Consider the following 19,935-nt stretch of genomic DNA (forward strand, 5'->3'; position numbering starts at 1 on the left):
TGATCGAGGGCTTTCTTATTATTCCGTACTTACTAAATGAATTTTGTTTTACTAGAGTGTATCCGTTTTGAGTTAACCAGAATTGAAACATAAGTTTTTGAAGAGAAGAGACTTAAAACTACATTTTTATTGAAGAGAATATTGAATAACGACCAAAATTTATCATGGTCAAATTAAATTCATTGCCAAAACGGTATTGCTTTAAAAAGTTAGTTTTATAACTTCCGGTTAGCAGACGATAACCACAGACTGGAGAAATTTAGTTATATATTGATCCCTTTTGCTGAGAATTAAACATATGACAATGGGACAACAGATGTGCAAATTTAAAATCAAACGATTTTTCTGTATGAATCTATTTTTAAAACCTGTTATTCCAATAAAATGTTATTCAGTGAACTATAGTATATATAAGTATTTAAAATTTTGTGTAGCTATATACTTTTTGTGTGACATAAAAAGAATGTAAGTTTTAAAAATTTTAATTATATTAATATGACTTATTTAACTATGATATACTTAATCAATTAAATGTATTATAATTTCATACGAATCATGTTGGGTGAATTTTGGTAAAAATGTCATAAAGTAGTTATTTAAAATTAACAAATGCCTTGAAATGAGTTTAGCAGGTTGGGATACACCTTATTGCTATTTGTCCACCATTACTCGACATCACAAAGGTCAAGTGGCTCATATTCCCAAATAGAGATAAGGTCTATTATTTCCCAAATGGGTCAATATAAATATGGATAATTATAGAATAACTAATCCAAAGATTCAAATATAAAAAAAACATTTACTCACTAGTAAATGTGCTTTGAAAAATATTCAAAAGTTGAAAATTTTTCGATATTTTTTTATATTTGGATCAGTTGTCTTTTTTATTACATTGACCATAGACTTAATGGAAATAAAGAAGAAAATGAAGGGAACTTTAATATCTTTTTCTACGCTTTCTCAACTGCTTAGATGCAAAGTCATCGACAACGTCTTGACAACACTCATTGTTGTAAGACGTCAGAGGAGTGAAATTATCAGATTTATTTCAGATGTAAAATAATCAGTTTTTATTTCACTGGGAAATTGCTGTAATTTATTGCAACCATTGTAATAAATCAGCTTTATTTAGAGTTGGTATAGTATACATAAGCAAGCCAAGGACATAACATATTAAGCTCTATTAAGCTTTTAACCGATATTTGCAATGATAATTCATTTGGGAGATAATCCCCAACCTGTTGTTGAGGGCACACTCGGCACATAGGCTCTCTAAAAACATGAAGAAAAAAAAATGTTTTGAAGGTACAATTACAGCCAACTTTATTTATATACAATCCATTTTCATTTCCACTTGAAAAGGAATCACAGGCAAGCTTTCTTGTATCTTTTCCTTTCTTGTGAAGCAAAAAGTATTGTTTTTTCCCTTCACTCAATAAACATAATTTTACGTTTCTTAATTTACCGTCCAAATTAAGCCATTAATTATTGATTGACTCTGTAATTTCAGATGATTTGAACATAATTAACAAATCCCATGGAAGGAAGAAAGTTGAAAGATCACATTATACAGTTATATCAGTCAATAAAACAGGTAAAATTGGCTTGTCTGAATTTAAGATACTTTTCCTAAGAAAAAGATTGTTTTAGTAACTATTTCATGTTTTGTTGTTAATTGTTTTAGTATAATGATTCTCAGTGGAAGATCAGTATGGTAATTTATAATTGGACAGATGTCTTTTATTTGTGTAAGCTTACTTATCAAGAGGTAATGGTATAAGTAATTTTTTAACAAGTAATTTCCAATGAAATTTTTTTGTTAATGGCAACTAAAAGAATCACTGATAAATATTTTTTTTTTGAATGGCAACTAAAAGGATCACTGATAGATAAAGTCAGAATAAAATGTAAATGTTTTTTTTTTCTCAACATAACTGAAATGTCATGTATTTTATTTTGGACTTTACAATAATAAAATATGCATTTCCTTTTTGTCATTGACAGGTACTTTCAAATGAAGAAAGACAGTTTTTATATAAATCCTTAAAGGAGTATAAAGGCTGTCATGATACAGATAAATTAGCATTACAATTGTGTAGACTCTGTACTTCATCAGAAAATGTAGAGATAGTCAGATTTGTGTGGACAGAAATAATCCATGGCCAGTCAGCAGAATTTGACCAGATTTTGAAGGAATATCCAGTCGAACAATTTCAGAATCAACAGATCATATTGAAAGCTGATAATTTAAGAAGAGAAAAACCTTTTAAATCTCATACAGGTACATTGCTTTGTGACATAAAAAGAAAACAACAGATTAAATTGCTTTTTAGTTGATTTTTCAGTCAGCTGATACCTTATAATATCTATATTCAAACAATTTTTGGCTCTTATTCATCATTTATTATTTGATGATTAATTCCTAAAATTGATTATAATTTAATGAAATTTGTTATGTATTGAATTTTGAATCATCTGTTGCCTGTTCATATTAGATGATATCAGGTAACATGTTGGATTAACAATTTTATATGTATAGGTATCTTCAGTCTAAATGTATAAACATGTAAACAGAAATTGATTTTAAGAAAAAGATTTTTTTTGTATTTTTAAATGACGTAATACTTCAGAGGATAAGCTATTATAACTGTTTTAATTTTTTTTATATATGAAATTAAGGTGAACTATAAACAAATGTAACTTTTAATTTGTCCTGAGTTAAATGGTGAAAACTTTTCGAAATTGAACTAAAAGTATCACAGGTGACATTTTAAATCAAGCCAAAAAATGTGGGTGAGACATAAATGTACTTTTACCCACCCCTTCATCTCTCAGGATGTAGTCAAGTTCTGGGTGTAAGTTAATATTGCATAATCCGTTAACATATATTACAACATTTTAGTCACACTGATCTACATTTAATGTTTTGATGACTATGAAAAAATTTTGCATTCAGGTTCCTTTCTCACTAAACTATCATTCATTGTATGTATATATATATAAAAATGATAATTGATGTTACAGTTTCCTTAAACATTCCAATAGATTTCTAAAAGTTTTGGTCAATTTCTCATATCAGGGACTTTGGTTAAGTGTTTATGTCCATTTTATCTGAAATCTTTGATGGTACATGTATAATATTTTTCTGCTATGTATACAATCCTTTAAGATAGTATGAAATAGTTCTGAAAAATCAGTCATCAAGACATATTTTCTGCTTTAGTGCCTTTTCTTAAGTTTTTTATGTAAGTCCATATCTCTGAGCTCAAACATATATTTCACAGTAACAATGATATCATGTTATATAATGCAAAACTATTCCATGGCATTAGGATCGCATGACCTACTTTTTATGCTTGATTGCCCTTGATCTATATTATAAACATCCGATCTGATATCGGTGATATCTTACAAATAGAACTTTATTTAAGAATTAATGCAAATTTTGAGGGCCATGCATTTCTCTGACTATACGATTTATCGAAATACTTTGATGTCAATCGGATAATAAAAAGATGACTTGTTAAATCAAGTAAAATTTGGCAATTGATATTGTTTGGCTTAGAATAGATACAAACTATAAAACTTGGTCTGTATTTAGTATGAGGGATGTGTTACCCATGTAAATATTTTGTACACTTACATTTGTTGTTATTTAAAAATTTCATCTGACTTCACATTATGCTCATAAGAATACCTAAAGAAATCTCTCTTCATCTCTCCATTTATCTAAAAGTTATCTTTTTTTAGGAAGACTATTTGATGAGGATAGTCCAACTGGTAATCTGCATCTAATTAAGATTCATAAAGCAGAGGACAACAATATTGGTTTCTGTATCAGAGGTGGACTGGAGCATGGACTTGGGGTCTATGTTAGTGGAGTTGATCAAGGTTCAGCTGCAGGTAAGAAGATTGGTTTGAGTTGGTTCTGTGTCAGAGGTAGACGGGTGCATGGACTTGGGGTCTATGTTAGTAGAGTTGATAAAGGTTTAGCTGCAGGTAAGGAGATTGGTTAAAGTGGGTTCTGTGCCAGAGGCGGACTGGAGCATGGACTTGGGGTCTATGTTAGTAGAGTTGATAAAGGTTTAGCTGCAGGTAAGGAGATTGGTTAAAGTGGGTCCTGTGTCAGAGGTGGACTGGAGCATGGACATGGGGTCTATGTTAGTGGATTTTATAACGGTTTAGCTGCAGGTCAGTTTGAATGGGCTCAGTGTCAAAAAGGATTGGCTTTAGCTTGAGGTGTTAGTAGATAATAATAAAACATTCAGTAGCTGATAAGAGAAATAAGTTTGAGCATGTTCTATATCAGAAAGGGTGCACTTGCACTTGATCTTGTACTTGATATCTTTTGAATTCAAGATAAGAAAAGGTTCAGTAGCAGGTATTGGAGATAAATTTGAGCGGACTGTATCAGAAAGGGTGGACTTGCACTTGACCTTGCACTTGATATCTTTATTTTCTTCTGATAAAGGTTCAGGTTATAGTGATAAAATTGTCAGTGAGTTCAGTATCATAAATGGAATGTAACATGAGCTGGGTACTGATATCAGTGGGGTGGACACATTGCACCATATATTAATGCATTATTGAGATTTGGAAGGTGCCCAGACTTTTAATGCTGGGGTGTATAAATGATTTAAATAGAAACTGAATATCTTTGTTAGAATAAGGCAATTAATTTATTTATTCAACAATCAGCCTACTTGCTGAACTAAGCATTGATTTATAGTGAACAATTAAATTTATATCTGCAATTACTTGATTATTAAAACAAATGATATAATTTTTTTGACTATCAAACATTCTGAATTAAATTTTTTCTTTTAGCATGCTCATCTAAAGTGCAGGAGGTTAGGATGGGTTCATTTCCCTACTGAATCAAACTAAAGTCTTCGAAATTGGTATTTGCTGCTTTTCACTTAGCATTTTGGAGTTAGTTGCTTACAGTCCAAATGATGTGCTTGAGTTGTGTGACACATCTTCTTTTGAACTGTTACTTTGTTAGCTAGCATGTTAAAATAATTATTTGGTGTGTTATTTAAGTACAAATAGGGGTATATCTATATGATATTGAAATGTTTTCATTTCTGAAAAAGCATGTAATAATTGCTGCTGGACTATAAACATCCATCATTCAATAAATCAACAATGCTGTGTACCTGGTAAATTTTTCCTGATATCTTAAATCATGTATTCATCACTGCCTGATTCTTAAGAAAAATAATATTTAGCACTAAGAGAGTTTGATTTAGAGGAGTATAATATATTTTTACACTTTCAGTGACCAGTTCAATAACATGGGCATTTTAATTTTAATTTTCAGAGGAGAGCACTCTACAGATTGGAGATAAGATTTTGGAAGCCAATAACATATCTCTTCAAAGACTACCATCTAGTTCTGCTGTAAAGGTTTTAACAGGGAGTAACCAGTTGAAATTATTAGTAGAGAGGACAGGCATGATACCAGAATGGAGATTGTCTAGGGAAAGGACTGTTTGGTATTTATGTTAAATATTTGAATCTGGCACTACGAGAAACTTTTCCATTGAATACCTGAATCTTTAAGCTACCATACCACAGTTTTTATTTGAAAAGACTTTTTCATTGTTATAATTGATCATGTTTTTGAAATTCAAAATTCTGCTTGTTTTCATTGAGAAAATGTAATCTGGTTACAAAATGTCTTAGTTACTATAATACAATAAAAAAATAAAATGTAGTTTTCTCAATTGAATTGTTTCATATTTTTCATGTCAGGGCCTTTTATAGCCGACTATACGGTATGGGTTTTTCTCATTGTTGAAGGCGGTACGGTTGCCTATAATTCCTTACATCCACTTTATTTGAACTTTGGTGGATAGTTGTCTCATTGGCAATCATACCTTATCTCCTTATTTTTATAAGACTATTTGTACAGTCTCTTTTTAGCTCACCTGGCCCATAGGGCCAAGTGAGCTTTTCTCATCACTTGGCGTCTGTCGTCATCGTCGTCGTTAACTGTTTACATTTTGAACTTCTTCTAGAGAACCACTGAATGGAATGAAACCAAACATGGCATGAATGTTCCTTATGAGGTGCTGACCAAGTGTTGTAACTTTGAAGCCAATCCATCATCCAAGATGGCCGCCAGCGGGGGACTAAGTTTAACATAGGACCCTACGGGAAATATTTACAAATGTCTTCTTTTAGAGAACCACTGAATGGAATGAAACCAAACATGGCATGAATGTTCCTTATGAGGTGCTGACCAAGTGTTGTTACTTTGAAGCTGATCCATAATCCAAGATGGCCGCCTGCGAGGGACTTAGTTTAACATAGGACCCTACGGGAAATATTTACAAATGTCTTCTTTTAGAGAACCACTGAATGGAATGAAACCAAACATGGCATGAATGTTCCTTTTGAGATGCTGACCAAGTGTCGTTACTTTGAAGCTGATCCATCATCCACGATGGCCGCCAGCGGGGGGACTTCCTTTAACATAAGACCCCATTGGAAATACATACAAATGTCTTCTTTTAAAGAACCACTGAATGGAATGAAACCAAACATGGCATGAATGTTCCTTTTGAGGTGTTGACCAAGTGTTGTTACTTTGAAGCCAATCCATCATCCAAGATGACCGCCAGAGGGGTATTTATTTAACATAGGACCCTATGGGAAATACATACGAATGTCTACTTTTAAAGAACCACTGAATGGAATGAAACCAAACATGGCATGAATGTTCCTTATGAAGTGCTGATCAAGTGTTGTTACTTTGAAGCCGATCCATCATCCAAGATGGCCACCAGCTGGGGGACAATGTTTAACAAAGGACCCTATGGACAATACATACAAATGTCTTCTTTTAGAGAACCACTGAATGGAATGAAACCAAACATGGCATGAATGTTCCCCTATGAAGTGCTGACCTAGTGTTGTTACTTTGAAGCAGATTCATCATCCAAGATGGCCACCAGCTGGGGACAATGTTTAACAAAGGACCCTAAGGACAATACATACAAATGTCTTCTTTTAGAGAACCACTGAATGGATTGATACCAAACATGGCAGGAATGTTCCTTATGAGGTGCTGACTAAGTGTTATTACTTTGAAGCTGATCCTTCATCCACGTTGGCTGCCAGCGGGGGGACTTCCTTTAACATAAGACCCCATTGGAAATACATACAAATGCTTCTTCTAGAGGTGCACTGAATGGAATGAAACCAAACATGGCATAAATGTTTCTTATGAGGTGCTGATGAAGTGTTGCTGCTTTGTTGCTGATTTACTGTTCAAGATGGCCACCAGGATTTTTTATTAAATTACAGGGCCAATATTAAACCAAATTTGGCCTCACTCATTATTAGGGTATCTGTTATGATTTTAATCTATTTTAACATGATTTCCAAAACCAAAGTAGAATCAGGTGAGTGACACAGGCTCTTAGGAGCCTCTATTTCTTTTTTTTTAAAGTGAACAAGTCATTGAAAACCTGAAGATATATGTAGTAAACAAGTAAATAAAAATTTCAGTGTAATTAGCATAAAGACTTCAGGGTCTAATTTCAAGATACATTTGTAAAATATTAAACTGCCTTCTTACAATGTGAAAGTTTAAAACTATGAATTACAAATTAGGTATGACTGTCAGATGAAAAAAGTAACAAATGGAGAATATGAAGAATATGGTGCTACAAACTATTTCCGTGGTATAGATGTAGACATACCAGAACGTTGTGTCACTTCGTCAAATGTTACAGATGAAGAAGATCTGGGATTAAACATCAGAGGAGGAAATGAATACAGACTTGGTATTTATGTATCAATGTAAGTAATTTCTGTAGCTAAATTTTTAAAAGATGGTATTAATTTTTAACCCAGATCTTTGGAACATCACAGAAAGTTTGCAAACCTATTAATGTTGTGTGCCTTCCATTATGGACTTGTTTAAAGTATTTTTCCCATTTTTCCACTTTTTATTTCCTTAAATTTGAGAGTTCAGTATAGACCATTGTCTATGAATTTTTTTATCCATTTTTCATCATTTTTTCGATAAAATCCACAAATAAAGTTCACTTACAGTAGAAAAGAGAATTACATTTTACTATTTCATAAATAATATCAGTGCTTAAAGTAATATGTATTCTCTTACTCAAAATGTTCTCTTTGGTATCAATATCATCTAAAGCTTCAAAAAAACTTATTTCAATAACTTTTAAATGTCATCCAGTAGTCATGTGAGTGACAAAAAAGGGAGCAATAAGATGTATTTATGTTTGGATCATATTTGTTCATTGTAGTGTTACAGATAAATTTTGGCTGTGAACATTTTATTGCTCTTTGGTCGGGTTGTTGTCTCTTTGACATATTCCCCATTTCCGTTCTTGATTTTATTTGTGTACTGCATCAGGCATGTTATTACAAATGTTATTTAAATCTTCCCTTTTTATAAAAAATCTTGTTTTTTAGTGTTGAAGAAGGCAGTAAGGCAGATAAGACTGGTATACAGATTGGGGATCAAATTATAAATGTTAACGGAATACCATTTGATAATATATCTCATGCTCATGCTGTGGAGACATTGAACAGTGACACACATCTAATCATAACTCTAAGGGTAGGTGTTAACTGGCAAGAGTGTGACAGTGACACACATCTAATCATAACTCTAAGGGTAGGTGTTAACTACATTTCACTGGTTAGAGTAAATAACATTTTAAAGAGGGGGGATGAGGTAGAGTCCCATATTGAAGGAGGGTACTGACTTTGTGTTTGAATTTGAAAACAAATACAGTTTGAATTTCTTTATATGAGTTATGCAAATGGAAATATGAATATAAACACTATCTGGATGGAGTATAAAAGCCAGTGCTGAAAGGTTTATGGACTTTATTGCCCTTTTAGATATAAGCTACGTGATAATTGCCATGCTCTCACTTTTGCAATTCTTGATGGATTTTTCAGAAATAGATGTGCAAGGTCTGTATAATGATACCCCCATACAGTTAATAAATAAATGGTAATGCAATTATTTCATGGGATTAATGACCATTGGAAATGTAGAAAAATTTCTGTAGTTATGTCCCAATGTAATTGGAATTTTAGCTTGGTTTACAATAATCAAATAACATTGTATGCATATTAATTACTTGACTGTCAACTACACCATGTGGCAGGTTTTATTGAAACACTGTTCTTTTTTTAACTTGTGTCCAATTTTGAGGTTAATCTGAGGTTTTCACATATTATTTGCCATGATTGATAATTTCAGCAAGAAGATTCTACATGTAATTGAAAATTTCTTCAAAGCAAAAATGCTGTTTGAAATTTCTAGTAAGAACAGTATGTTTTGGCAGTCAAGATTAAAGGGATTAACGATGACTATTGGGATTAAGCAAAAAAGCAATAACAGAAAACTTGGAAATTTTCATGCAGGTTTTTTTCACCTTATTTTGCAATCACTGAAAATGCATGAAATATCCCCTGCGCAAATGGTTTTTACAAAGCAGCAATAATATAAAAGGCAAAACTTAATGTTCATTCATGAATTTAATCCCCACACAAAAAGTTTATTGATTGAAATCGTAAAAATATCCATATTTACAGTAATTTGCTAAAGTCAGATTCAAATGCATTTATTTCCATTAAATAACAGAGTAAAAGCTCTGCTTTGTATTTTCAATAGATTTTCTGTAAATCTTACCATTTCTTATCATTACTGTTTTAAACGTAAATTTGCTATAAGCGTGTTCATTATAATCGAGTTTTACTGTAGTTGTTTTTCATTTTATATTATTGACATAAATTAATTGATTATCATTTTGGAATTTTTTTTTGTGAGCTGTAGAAGTTATATTATCTTAAACCTTTTTACCATAGTTTTATATATGGTATATATTTGTTTTGTTTTAGGATGTGGGAAGATTTCCAGTTTACAAAGAGATTTATGCAGAGTACACTTGGACTGGAACATCAGCTCCTGAGGGGACTGGAAGTAAATATTATATTTATACTTTTCACTAATGTTCTTTGAAAGGAAGATATTGGATTGATGTCCACTAGACAACATCAGATGAAACTTATGAAATATTCTTCAATGAAACATCACATTATTTCATTTTCCAAGATTTTTGAAAGGTTTTCAACATGAGTAGTAAAGTCTGTAACGTATTAGTAGATCAAAACAATATGTAAATTTTACTTGGGTAGAATGATTTGAAAATCTTATAATTAATCAATTAACATGTTTTGAAATCACACAGATATTATCATTTGTTGCCAAACTAAGATTTAACTCAAAAATTTGTCTGTTTTTATTGATCATTTTATTCATGAAATACTGTGGTTTGCAGAACCTGTTTTGGTAGTAAATTTTACTTGCTTTATTTATTTATTTCATGCACTTCCTTACAGTCATTATCACAGAATTCAATACAGATTTCAGAAACAAAGTACAATTGGTATTTAGAAATAACTGTAATTGAATAAAAAGAAAACCACTGTATCCAAATAAAAAATTATTATTAAAATGTTTAGAAACAGTTAGAAATGTATGGCTTACTGAGCAATTCTATCCTGGTTTATGCCAAGCACATATCAAAATAACTTTCTACTCAGAAAATATTTGTTATGAAAATTTTGAATTTGTATATGAAGCTGATCGATGATGTCAAAATGTATGAATCTGTATTCCTTTCCACCATCATAAAGAAAATGTTACAAAACCATTTTTAATGTCAAAAAGAAGCCTATACACAGTCATTCTCTGCTATTTTTCACCTCAATACATTTTGAATGCTCAGTTAGCACATCTGGTGGACAAAATTGTATTCTGGTCTCATCATGATTTTCTGTTAAATATTTGAAACTGGAAAATTAATAATGATATTTTTATTTGAAAGGTATTTATGGAGGTGAAAAGCTGATTGAAAGAAAACTTCCAGACACATGGATAGAGCCTGATGGACATAAGAAAAGAAAAAATTTACATCTTAGGGTGCCAGTAGAAGTGATATCTACTCATGATCAGCATGATGGAACAGATCCATTACATCAAAAAATTTATCTTCCAGAAGGTGATGAAATATCACATGGGTACCAACATGGTTCCTCTTCAAACTCTGAATCACAGTCCCTTATCAGGAGTGATAGTATTGATATGAAGCCAGTAGACACTTGGATCAGAGGCAGTGGCCATACTAATCCCACATTCCAGCCAGATGATATGGGAGACAACTCTAGTGCTAGTTCTGGTACTTATGGAGACTATACTGTAACCATGGAGGACATTATAGCAAAGAACAATAACAGAAAATTAAATATTTATGAAAGTATGCATCACAAAAGTGAAGATAATGTAGATGGTGGTTCGATGAAAAACAGTGGTAGGAAGTCAGTAGAGAAGTATATTTTTGATGATGATTTAGAAAGTCTGACAGGGACAGGATCTAAACAGGGTAGTGTAAGGCTTGATGTAAATGACGATGATATCAGATCAGAGACAATTTCCCGCCATTCTCTGGATATTGACGATGATGAATCACAGAACTATCTATCTAGTTCTACTTTCTCATCCTTTACTCAAAATTCTCAACAAAATAAAATGATATCCCTTACCGATTGGAAACAATCTGTAGAGAGTATAGTTCCACACATGGAGGCCGATTCAACAGAAATGAGAGAAAGTCATTCAGATGATATTGATGAGAAAAGTGATCAGAGTTCAAGTGATGATAATGAAAAGGAAGAAAATTTCTCCATTTCAATAGTCCCTGGTTCAGCATATAAAACAAATGTTAAAGAATCACGCTATAGAAAGAAGGAGGACAGCAGGCCTAAAAGTTCTAAGTTTAATTTTAATATTAATAAGACAAGATATAGTTCCACTGAATCTTTACAGCAAAAACAAGGGCAGATGACTATGTATGGTATCACATCAGAATCAACAGATGACCCAAACAACCAAACAACTAACAATCTGAATGATGAAACAGCTAATAATTTTATGAATTCACTACATTATAGAGACTTTCAAAATGACAATGAATTAAGCCAAGGTGTAAATAACATTAATATTATTGATTCATCAACAAGAAAGCAAAAAAGGAGTCATGGTACTTCCCCTGTTGAGAATTTAGACCAGGGTGAACTGTATGAAACAAGGAGTCAAGATGATATAAATAGTCAGACAACATTAGTTCTCCACGATTTTGATCGTCATATACAGAATCTTGAAGACAGGAAAAAAGATTTGGGCATGTTTGAAATGTCCAATCTGACAGCTGAAGAAAGTGAGTCAAAGGAACCTTCAACGAAGGAAAGGAGAGGTATAAATAAAATAATAAATTGCAAAAATAAATTGGAAAAGTATTTTTAAAATTTTTCACAAAATTACCAGATTTTTGTGAAACTTCCCATACGTAGGAAACAGGGTTTGTCTGTTAAACTCATAAAATTATATCATCATATAATTCATATGGCATGCAGGGGCTTGAAATTTGTCTGTAATGTGTCTTACCTGAAACAAACATAAATATAGAAAAATTTTAGATTATATCTGACATGGTGTTTAGGCACATGCTTAAACTTAAAGTGCATTACAAAAGCCATATTAGGATTAGATGCTATATATATATATAAAGTGCAGAAGGAAATAATCTTTATAATTGTTTTAAACTATCCCAAAACAGCTCTTGTCATGAAATTAATTTTTTCATTTTGGTTTTTTTTATAAATAGGGTCATTGTTTAAGATAGCAAGAATGAAGTCAAAAGATATGGGTGCTAAAAGAAGTTCTTGGAAGATCATTAAAAATAAAATAAGAAGTGGTTTATTCAAAAAGACAGCTCATGGTAAGTTTTACTTCATAAAAAACCTTTTAGATGTGTTGTAGGGCTATTCCAGGAAAAAATGTATAAGGGGGTTTGTAAGTCACCTTTTTCGAAGTCTACCACTCATAAAAAAATCAAAGTTTATAATTTAAAACTGTACTGAACCTGGGGCATCACCAATGTAGTTTTATCTGGAACAGCCCTTAAATAAGAAGACTAACTTCTACAAAGAATTGAAATTTTGAGAAAAGAAAGTGATGTGTTCCCTTTGTGAGGCATTTGTATTTAACAAAATGCCTGCCTCATAAAATTTGCCACATTAAATACAATCAAATAAACTGGTTGAATTAAAATCTAAGAGATGTTACATTATACAATTTGTAATACATATTTCACCTAAAAAATAATTCATACTAAATCTTTAAAAAGGTACACCTTTCCAAAGTAAATAATGACAGTTCAAGAATTTCAGCCTTACTTTTCAAGAAACTAATTTGTAATATAGATGTTAAATTTTAATCTCAGTAATTATCAAACTTTTGAAGGTGATAATGAGAAAAGAGCTGACTTTGTATGGAGTAAATATAATCCTAATACATATGATGAGGATGGAATGGGACAGTTAGAAAAATCAGCCAGAGAACTGTTTGATCCTGATGAAGTTGTTGCCATTATTAAATATATCAAAAATGTAAGGTTATTTTTATGCTTCTCTGGATTATGTACCAGTCATTCATCAATTTGTGCTGTTTGACCAGGATCAACATTATGAATATTAACAATGATATATTGGACATACAAAATAAATTGCTTATATATTTTTTTAAACTACTGTTATCTTTATACAAAGGTCAAGCAACTGCTTTTCAGTTTTGTCATTGCATTGGTGAAATATTGTAAATTCAGGAATTTTTGTGTCCAAAATGATATGAAAGAAAAGATGTTCACCAAAGGGAAAAGAGAATGATACTAGAACAATAGTGCTAGAAATAGAAACAATGAGTAACTAAAATATCAGACACTGCAATAAAATTAATAATCAACAATATCATATTTAATATATATCAATCAAATATGACTCTGCCACACAATAGCCAAAAGTTCCGGGTAAATTATTGTCATTTCAGGAAATGTAACTGACATACACATAATGCTATCAAAATTTAAATTTAAAATGGGAATTTTTATTTTTGCAAACCTATCTGTCAAAATATTCACAATGATAAAAACTCTACATAAATTTCTTAATTCACTGTAGATCATTTCAAGTCTCAATTGCAGACTTCAATTTTGGTTCCCTTTAAACTGTATAAAGAAATAATTATTGTAGGAAAGGTTCTTATTTTGAACTACAGCTGATTTAGTGTTGTTAAAAAAAACATTATATTACCATGATTACTGCAGGTATAGAATTTAATTATCATTGAATTTGGTTATAACCATATTTGTTTGTTTGGTTACAGTACCACGATGACCATGATGTTGACAGCTTGGTGGAATATTTAGTGGTGCATATAGACATACCAGAGAAAATTCTCTTACTTAAAGATGTCAGGTACTTTTCAAAAGATTGATTATGACTTTGTGTGACTTTTTGTTGCAAAGAATATTAGAATTTTTACTTGTTTATTCAATGCTGAAATGCAAGAAAGTTATTTTAACAATCGTCATATAAGTGCTATTCCAACTTAATATTTTTTTATTGCTTGGACAGCTTTTTGTTTAAGAATTGAATGCTTCTTTTTATAATTTTATTGTGATGTAAAAGCGTTGAACGAAGCACATTAGTATGAAGCGTGAAAGCGCTTCATACTAAAAATGTGTGCATGATCAATGCTTTTACAACCCTATAAAATTATAAAAAGAAGCATTTAATTTGTATAAATACATTTTTATGCTACAACTATGAAATTAAGAGTTATATCAAGCTTATTGTTTGATTTTCTATGCATTGTCTTAACATTGTCACGGATGGCACGTGCAGTCATTATGCAGCTGTTGTATTTTATATGGAAATAAAATTTGATATTGGAGTGTCTCACGATATTTGTAAGCTAATCAAAATCGCATATTCTAATGAAAAATACATGTAATGAAATTATGTGGTAATACATGGATGATGGGATACAAGATTTTCTTACTATGTAATTAACCTTGAATGCTACTAAAATATTACAGCAGAGCGTCATAAAAGGGTGCTGTTTTGAACTCTATACAAGTGCACAAAATATTTTTTTTTAACTTGACTTTCAAACAGTTTCATTAGAGAGAAGATTTTTTTATTTTGAATACCCAGTATTTGAAATATTAAGTCAAAGCTAAAACTATTTAAATGAATGTTTAAGTTAGTATTCAAGAAAAAATTCTGCAAATTGAAATATTTAGATTGATGATAGATAAATATTTATGATTCAGTTTATATTAAATTTTTCATATTTAGCTTTAATTCATTAGCACCTTATATATAGCAGCCATTATTTAAAAAAAATCATTTTGTATCTAAGAAGGCCAAGAATATATCAAGAATATCTATTATGCCTGAATTTCATTTTGAAGTAGCATCATTTTGCAATCCATTTATTTGGTTTCCATTTATAATTTACCAGACAAGTTATCTACAAGTTTGACATGTACCATTTTGATGAATTAGTAAAACAGATTGAAATAGAGAACTATGAGAAGCTGTCATCCAATGTGCATCAAAAGCTGAACCGTGAGAAGAGAGGAAAGCCTAAGAAACATATACTACACCCTGAAACTGGTAAATAATTATTGAAAATGAAAGGGAGGGATTTTTGTTCATCATCATTGAATTAAAGCAAATTATCTCCCCTAGTGACGATGCTTACATTCAATTTGAAATCAGCATTACTTTGGGTTACCAACTTCAATGAAAAATGTATTCTTATTAAATGATAGAATGGAATTCCTTAATCCCATCTTGTAATTCAGGAAAGATTGAAATTACTTGACAAGTACTGTAATGATGAATCAAAGAAGACTTGTATTGGTAACCTGGAGAAATATGTGGTGTTTCTATTTTCTTATTGTATTATTTTCGTTTTATATGGAACAAGGATTTTTTATTGTTGGTTATTGTCTGCTGTTACTATTTTATTTATTGCAATAGTATAAATCAGACTATTAGTTTTCTCTTTTGAATTGTTTCTCATTATTTATCCAGGGGCTTAATACTAAGCTTACTATACAGTATGGGTTTTGCTCATTGTTGAAGGTCATACTATGACTTATAGTTGTTTACATCCTTTTCCTTTGGTCGATAGTTTGAACAGTCAATCCCCAATTGTTCCCTTAGAAATCATTTTAAGAGATTTTCCCAAAAATAACCAGGATATATAAACATTAATCACTTAGGATATGCCTTGAAGTTTTGTACATTTGTTATTTGCTATTTTTTGTTACTCAAATTTCAGATGAGTTTGGACACTTTTACATTAAGCCAACTAAACAGAATGAGTCAAGAGAACAGGAGATACAGAGGCAAGTTATAGACATAATGAAAAATGAAGTGGAGTATGATCATCAGCCACATGTAACGCTTACATTCAACTCGGATGATCTATCCTTGGCACGGTTTGTACTAAACCAGCACAATTTTTCTGACTTTTGGGTGAGGTTGACCACAGCATTATTTATACATCATGCACCCTGTTACCTACCCTGACACAACTGTCTTCCAATCTATTACCCTATACTTTACTCATCATTTTGTTAGTTAAACTGTTTTCATACATTAATTTCAGTCTGAGCCAGACCATTAAAAATTGAAACCCACTACCCTATATAGATCTTTGTATTTCTGTGATCTAAGAAAAAAAATTATTTAAAAAGCAGCAGTTTTTAAAAAAGTTTTCCTTGGTAATAACTGAAGATTGTTTTATCAAACAATTAGATAAAGGAGAAGACAATATGTATGTGTCAAGGTTATATGTATGATTACAGTAAAAGCATTCCAAAAATTACCTCATTTGCAGCATAGAATATAAAAGTATTTAGCAATCATTGGATTAGACCTGTATGTAACTAATCATTTTCAAGAAAATCATATTTTTGTTTCAAATTCCATTCATGTACAGTATTGAAATGGTTAAATGAGTTACTACCTCTAATCTATTCATATTTGTTTTTGATCTGCCATATTTATAAGTGTTTGCTATTAATTCAGTCACTTATTTGCAGATGAAAACAGAAATATTTGTATTTTGAGCTAGTTATATATATTAGTTGTTTACAATATATGTGGCAACATCCCCTATTGGCCTAAAAGGGAGAAATAGTTATGATTTATAAACAGAAAATTCTCTCCACTATGATATTGGACATCTGTCTGATCTTAAGAACTATTTAAAGTTTAAAGGACCAATGAATCAAGATGTAAAATGTATTGAAAACTTGTATTTATAAAAATGTAATTTTTTTGGAAATTTTACATTCGAGATATCTCCTCTATTTCACTTATGTCTCTGTTACAGTAATGCTGAAGATGATAAGTATATAGAGAAGTATGGTAGAGATATAATTGTATCTCATGTCTCCAAACAAAAAGACATGCTCGGTTAGTATAGACATATGATTAAGATTTACCTGCATTTACCTTGTTCGTCTGCCCATCCCTATGTTCATCAATCCATAACTTTAGTTACATATAACTCAGCTTCTATACTTTGGACTGATTTGATATTTGGTCTGGAACTTTAAAAAAAAAGAGGAGTATAAGCAATTTTCAGATCTGCCTGTCAGTCACTTCCTGTTTGATGATACTTTGAATTTATATTATACCAACTGAGCATGTAATTTTTCTTTGAACATATGTTTCTGTATTAAGGAACAATTTTATATTTGGTCTTGAACTTTATACCGATGAGTTTATTGTATTGTTTAAGTAATTTCACATTGTCCAGGCTGTCACTTCATGTTTGACATACTCAGCATATGTATTCAGGAATCACTTTATCTTTTGTCAGGAACTTTAGAATTTTAAGTTGTACTGTGTAACTGATTTTAAATATTTGTTATATTCACAGCATGTAATTTTCTGTCAAATTCACCAATAATTTTATATTTTGATATTTGTACAGGTTTATGTGTGTCTGGAGGTGTTGAATGTAAACGACAACCTCAGATAAAAGTTGAGGAAGTTTTAGAGGATGGAGCAGCAGCTGATGAACCTAGAATTCAGGTATCCACACTAAATTATCACTTGCTCAAGTTGCTTATATTACTGTAAATACAGATATTTTGTGTCCATTTATTAATTTGATCATTGAAAAATGGACAAAAACACAAGATTAACTATTGTGATATTCAATATTGGTACATTTATTTCCCTCACTAGGAGTTTATTTTTTGCACAGCCAAATTAATCAATAAATGATTGGTTTTTCAAGTAGAAATTCAAAGTTCCTATTTGAGGAACTCTACAAAGAACAATAGCTATTGTATTCATTCAATTGGACAGTTCCCTTTGAAAAAATTTTAATAGTTAGGTAAAGACCAACTGTCAAAAGCTTTAGAAATTTTTTAAGTTGTACACGATTTTGAATATTTTTTTATATTCACAGGATGAAATTTTTTGTCAAAGTCGCCTATTATTTTTTATATTGATATTTTGACTTTGATTCAGGGGAAGGTTTAATTTCCCTCACAATACTGTAAATTCAGAAATTATTGTGTGCATTTATTATTGCAATTATGTCATATTAGACTAAAATGCGATTCTAATTTTTGCGATATTGAGAAAAATCCTGTTTAATTCATATAAAATATTTCAAAATGCGAGTTTAAATTATTGCGATTATAACCCTGTCGCATTTTTGCAATAATAAAAACATCGCAATAATTTCTAAATTTACAGTAGTTATATCTTCTTACACCTGCTTTATACTTACTTATCACATGTTGATTGGTTTGAAGCAATGAACTCAAACAGGAACATGACAAATATTTTTGACCATTTGAATTCTTAAGGCCCAATACCTTTGATAAGCAGTAATACAGAATTTTATTTTATTTTAATAGCAAAACAGAGATTATATTTTTTATGTAAATTAATGTCTTATCTATTTTCTTTTGGTGCAATTAATGAGTAAGGTCAGTAAAATGAGCTTGCAATACATAGTAGGCTCAAGTTGATTGGTGGAACCCATATGATCACCTCTGACATGTTAATATGTTTGTTACCTTGTTTCTGATTAATCAGATTTACCCCATATCTAGTTTCTCTCACATTGAAGTTTCAGGATGAACTTTTAGAATATGTTATTTCATGTTTTTACATTAATAAAACTTTTCATCTATACTTGATCAGTTCCATTGTCCTTGTAATTGATTGTTTTTAGTCAATTTGGATTGTTACTGAATGATGCTGTTCATATTTTCAGCCAGGAATGATTGTCCTTGCAATTGATGATACAGATCTAAGAGAAGCTACTCACACAGATGCTATACTGACACTGAAGAAATCGTTTAAAGACAAGAAAAAATCAACAATGACAATTATTCTAACAGATTCTGTTATGTGCTAAAAATCTGATTAAACTTTTGTCATATAAACCTGTTTTTATTTCTAAATTTAGCAATCGTTATCATGACACAATGCTAGCATAGCTTTTCTACGTAGAAAAAGTAAATCGTAAATCTAAGGTGAAAGTCTGTTGCAAGTTGACCTCTATGTCAAGCATTTCTTAATTTGTATTTAAGGGCATATCAATCAGACATGTTTACACTTGTAGGCTGATTTCAAACAAAAAAGTCTGATTGAATTACTTAGTCATATGAACCTTCAAATTTAAAACAAAAAGTTTACGATGTTTTATATACTTTTAAAATGGCTAAGTCTTACTATAAAACATGTGAACATAGACTTTCTTTTAAAAGGGAATCCTTTATCTTGTCCATATCTTCAGATATGTACTGCTATTGAATTATGGTCTTCCTGTACAACATCTTTTTTGTACGCAGTGACCTTAACCATAAACCTCTCGTTAGAAATTCGATAACTGCATAGCACAAGTGTGAAGGGAAAAACAAATAAATAAAAGGTAAACTATCTTGGAAAGAAAATAGTAGATCAATTATGGAAAAAAATAATACCCCAAAT

General features: G+C 30.9%; 1 protein-coding gene across 3 annotated transcripts; it reads left to right on the top strand.

Annotated features, from left to right (window-relative positions):
• Positions 1-232: 232 nt before the first annotated feature.
• On the top strand, positions 233-19,388 carry LOC127734453 (uncharacterized). Of its 3 annotated transcripts, none has more exons than XM_052244327.1 (17): positions 233-347; positions 1,511-1,594; positions 2,005-2,281; positions 3,751-3,903; positions 5,324-5,498; positions 7,624-7,812; positions 8,455-8,602; positions 9,898-9,979; positions 10,887-12,311; positions 12,723-12,836; positions 13,361-13,506; positions 14,279-14,370; positions 15,422-15,576; positions 16,250-16,409; positions 17,309-17,391; positions 17,915-18,015; positions 19,217-19,388. In XM_052244327.1, the coding sequence occupies exons 2-17, from the start codon at positions 1,538-1,540 to the stop codon at positions 19,358-19,360; spliced, it is 3,501 nt and encodes a 1,166-aa protein (XP_052100287.1). In that variant the 5' UTR covers positions 233-347; positions 1,511-1,537; the 3' UTR covers positions 19,361-19,388. The 3 variants fall into 3 exon arrangements, with proteins under 3 accessions (XP_052100287.1, XP_052100286.1, XP_052100288.1); XM_052244326.1 differs by lacking the exon at positions 233-347 and adding an exon at positions 375-465; XM_052244328.1 differs by lacking the exon at positions 233-347 and adding an exon at positions 375-465 and having other exon boundaries at positions 16,250-16,316.
• The last annotated feature ends 547 nt before the right edge of the window (positions 19,389-19,935 follow it).

This window comes from Mytilus californianus, unplaced genomic scaffold (assembly GCF_021869535.1).
Source record: "Mytilus californianus isolate M0D057914Y unplaced genomic scaffold, xbMytCali1.0.p SCAF_3, whole genome shotgun sequence".
NCBI classification, from domain to species: domain Eukaryota; kingdom Metazoa; phylum Mollusca; class Bivalvia; order Mytilida; family Mytilidae; genus Mytilus; species Mytilus californianus.

Excerpts from the sequence above, each read along its gene's own strand:
- LOC127734453 (XM_052244327.1), top strand. The coding sequence starts at position 1,538 with ATGGAAGGAAGAAAGTTGAAAGATCACATTATACAGTTATATCAGTCA. Across the intron at positions 3,904-5,323 it reads TGATCAAGGTTCAGCTGCAG|AGGAGAGCACTCTACAGATT; the intron begins GTAAGAAGATTG and ends TTTAATTTTCAG. Across the intron at positions 12,837-13,360 it reads ATTCAAAAAGACAGCTCATG|GTGATAATGAGAAAAGAGCT; the intron begins GTAAGTTTTACT and ends AAACTTTTGAAG.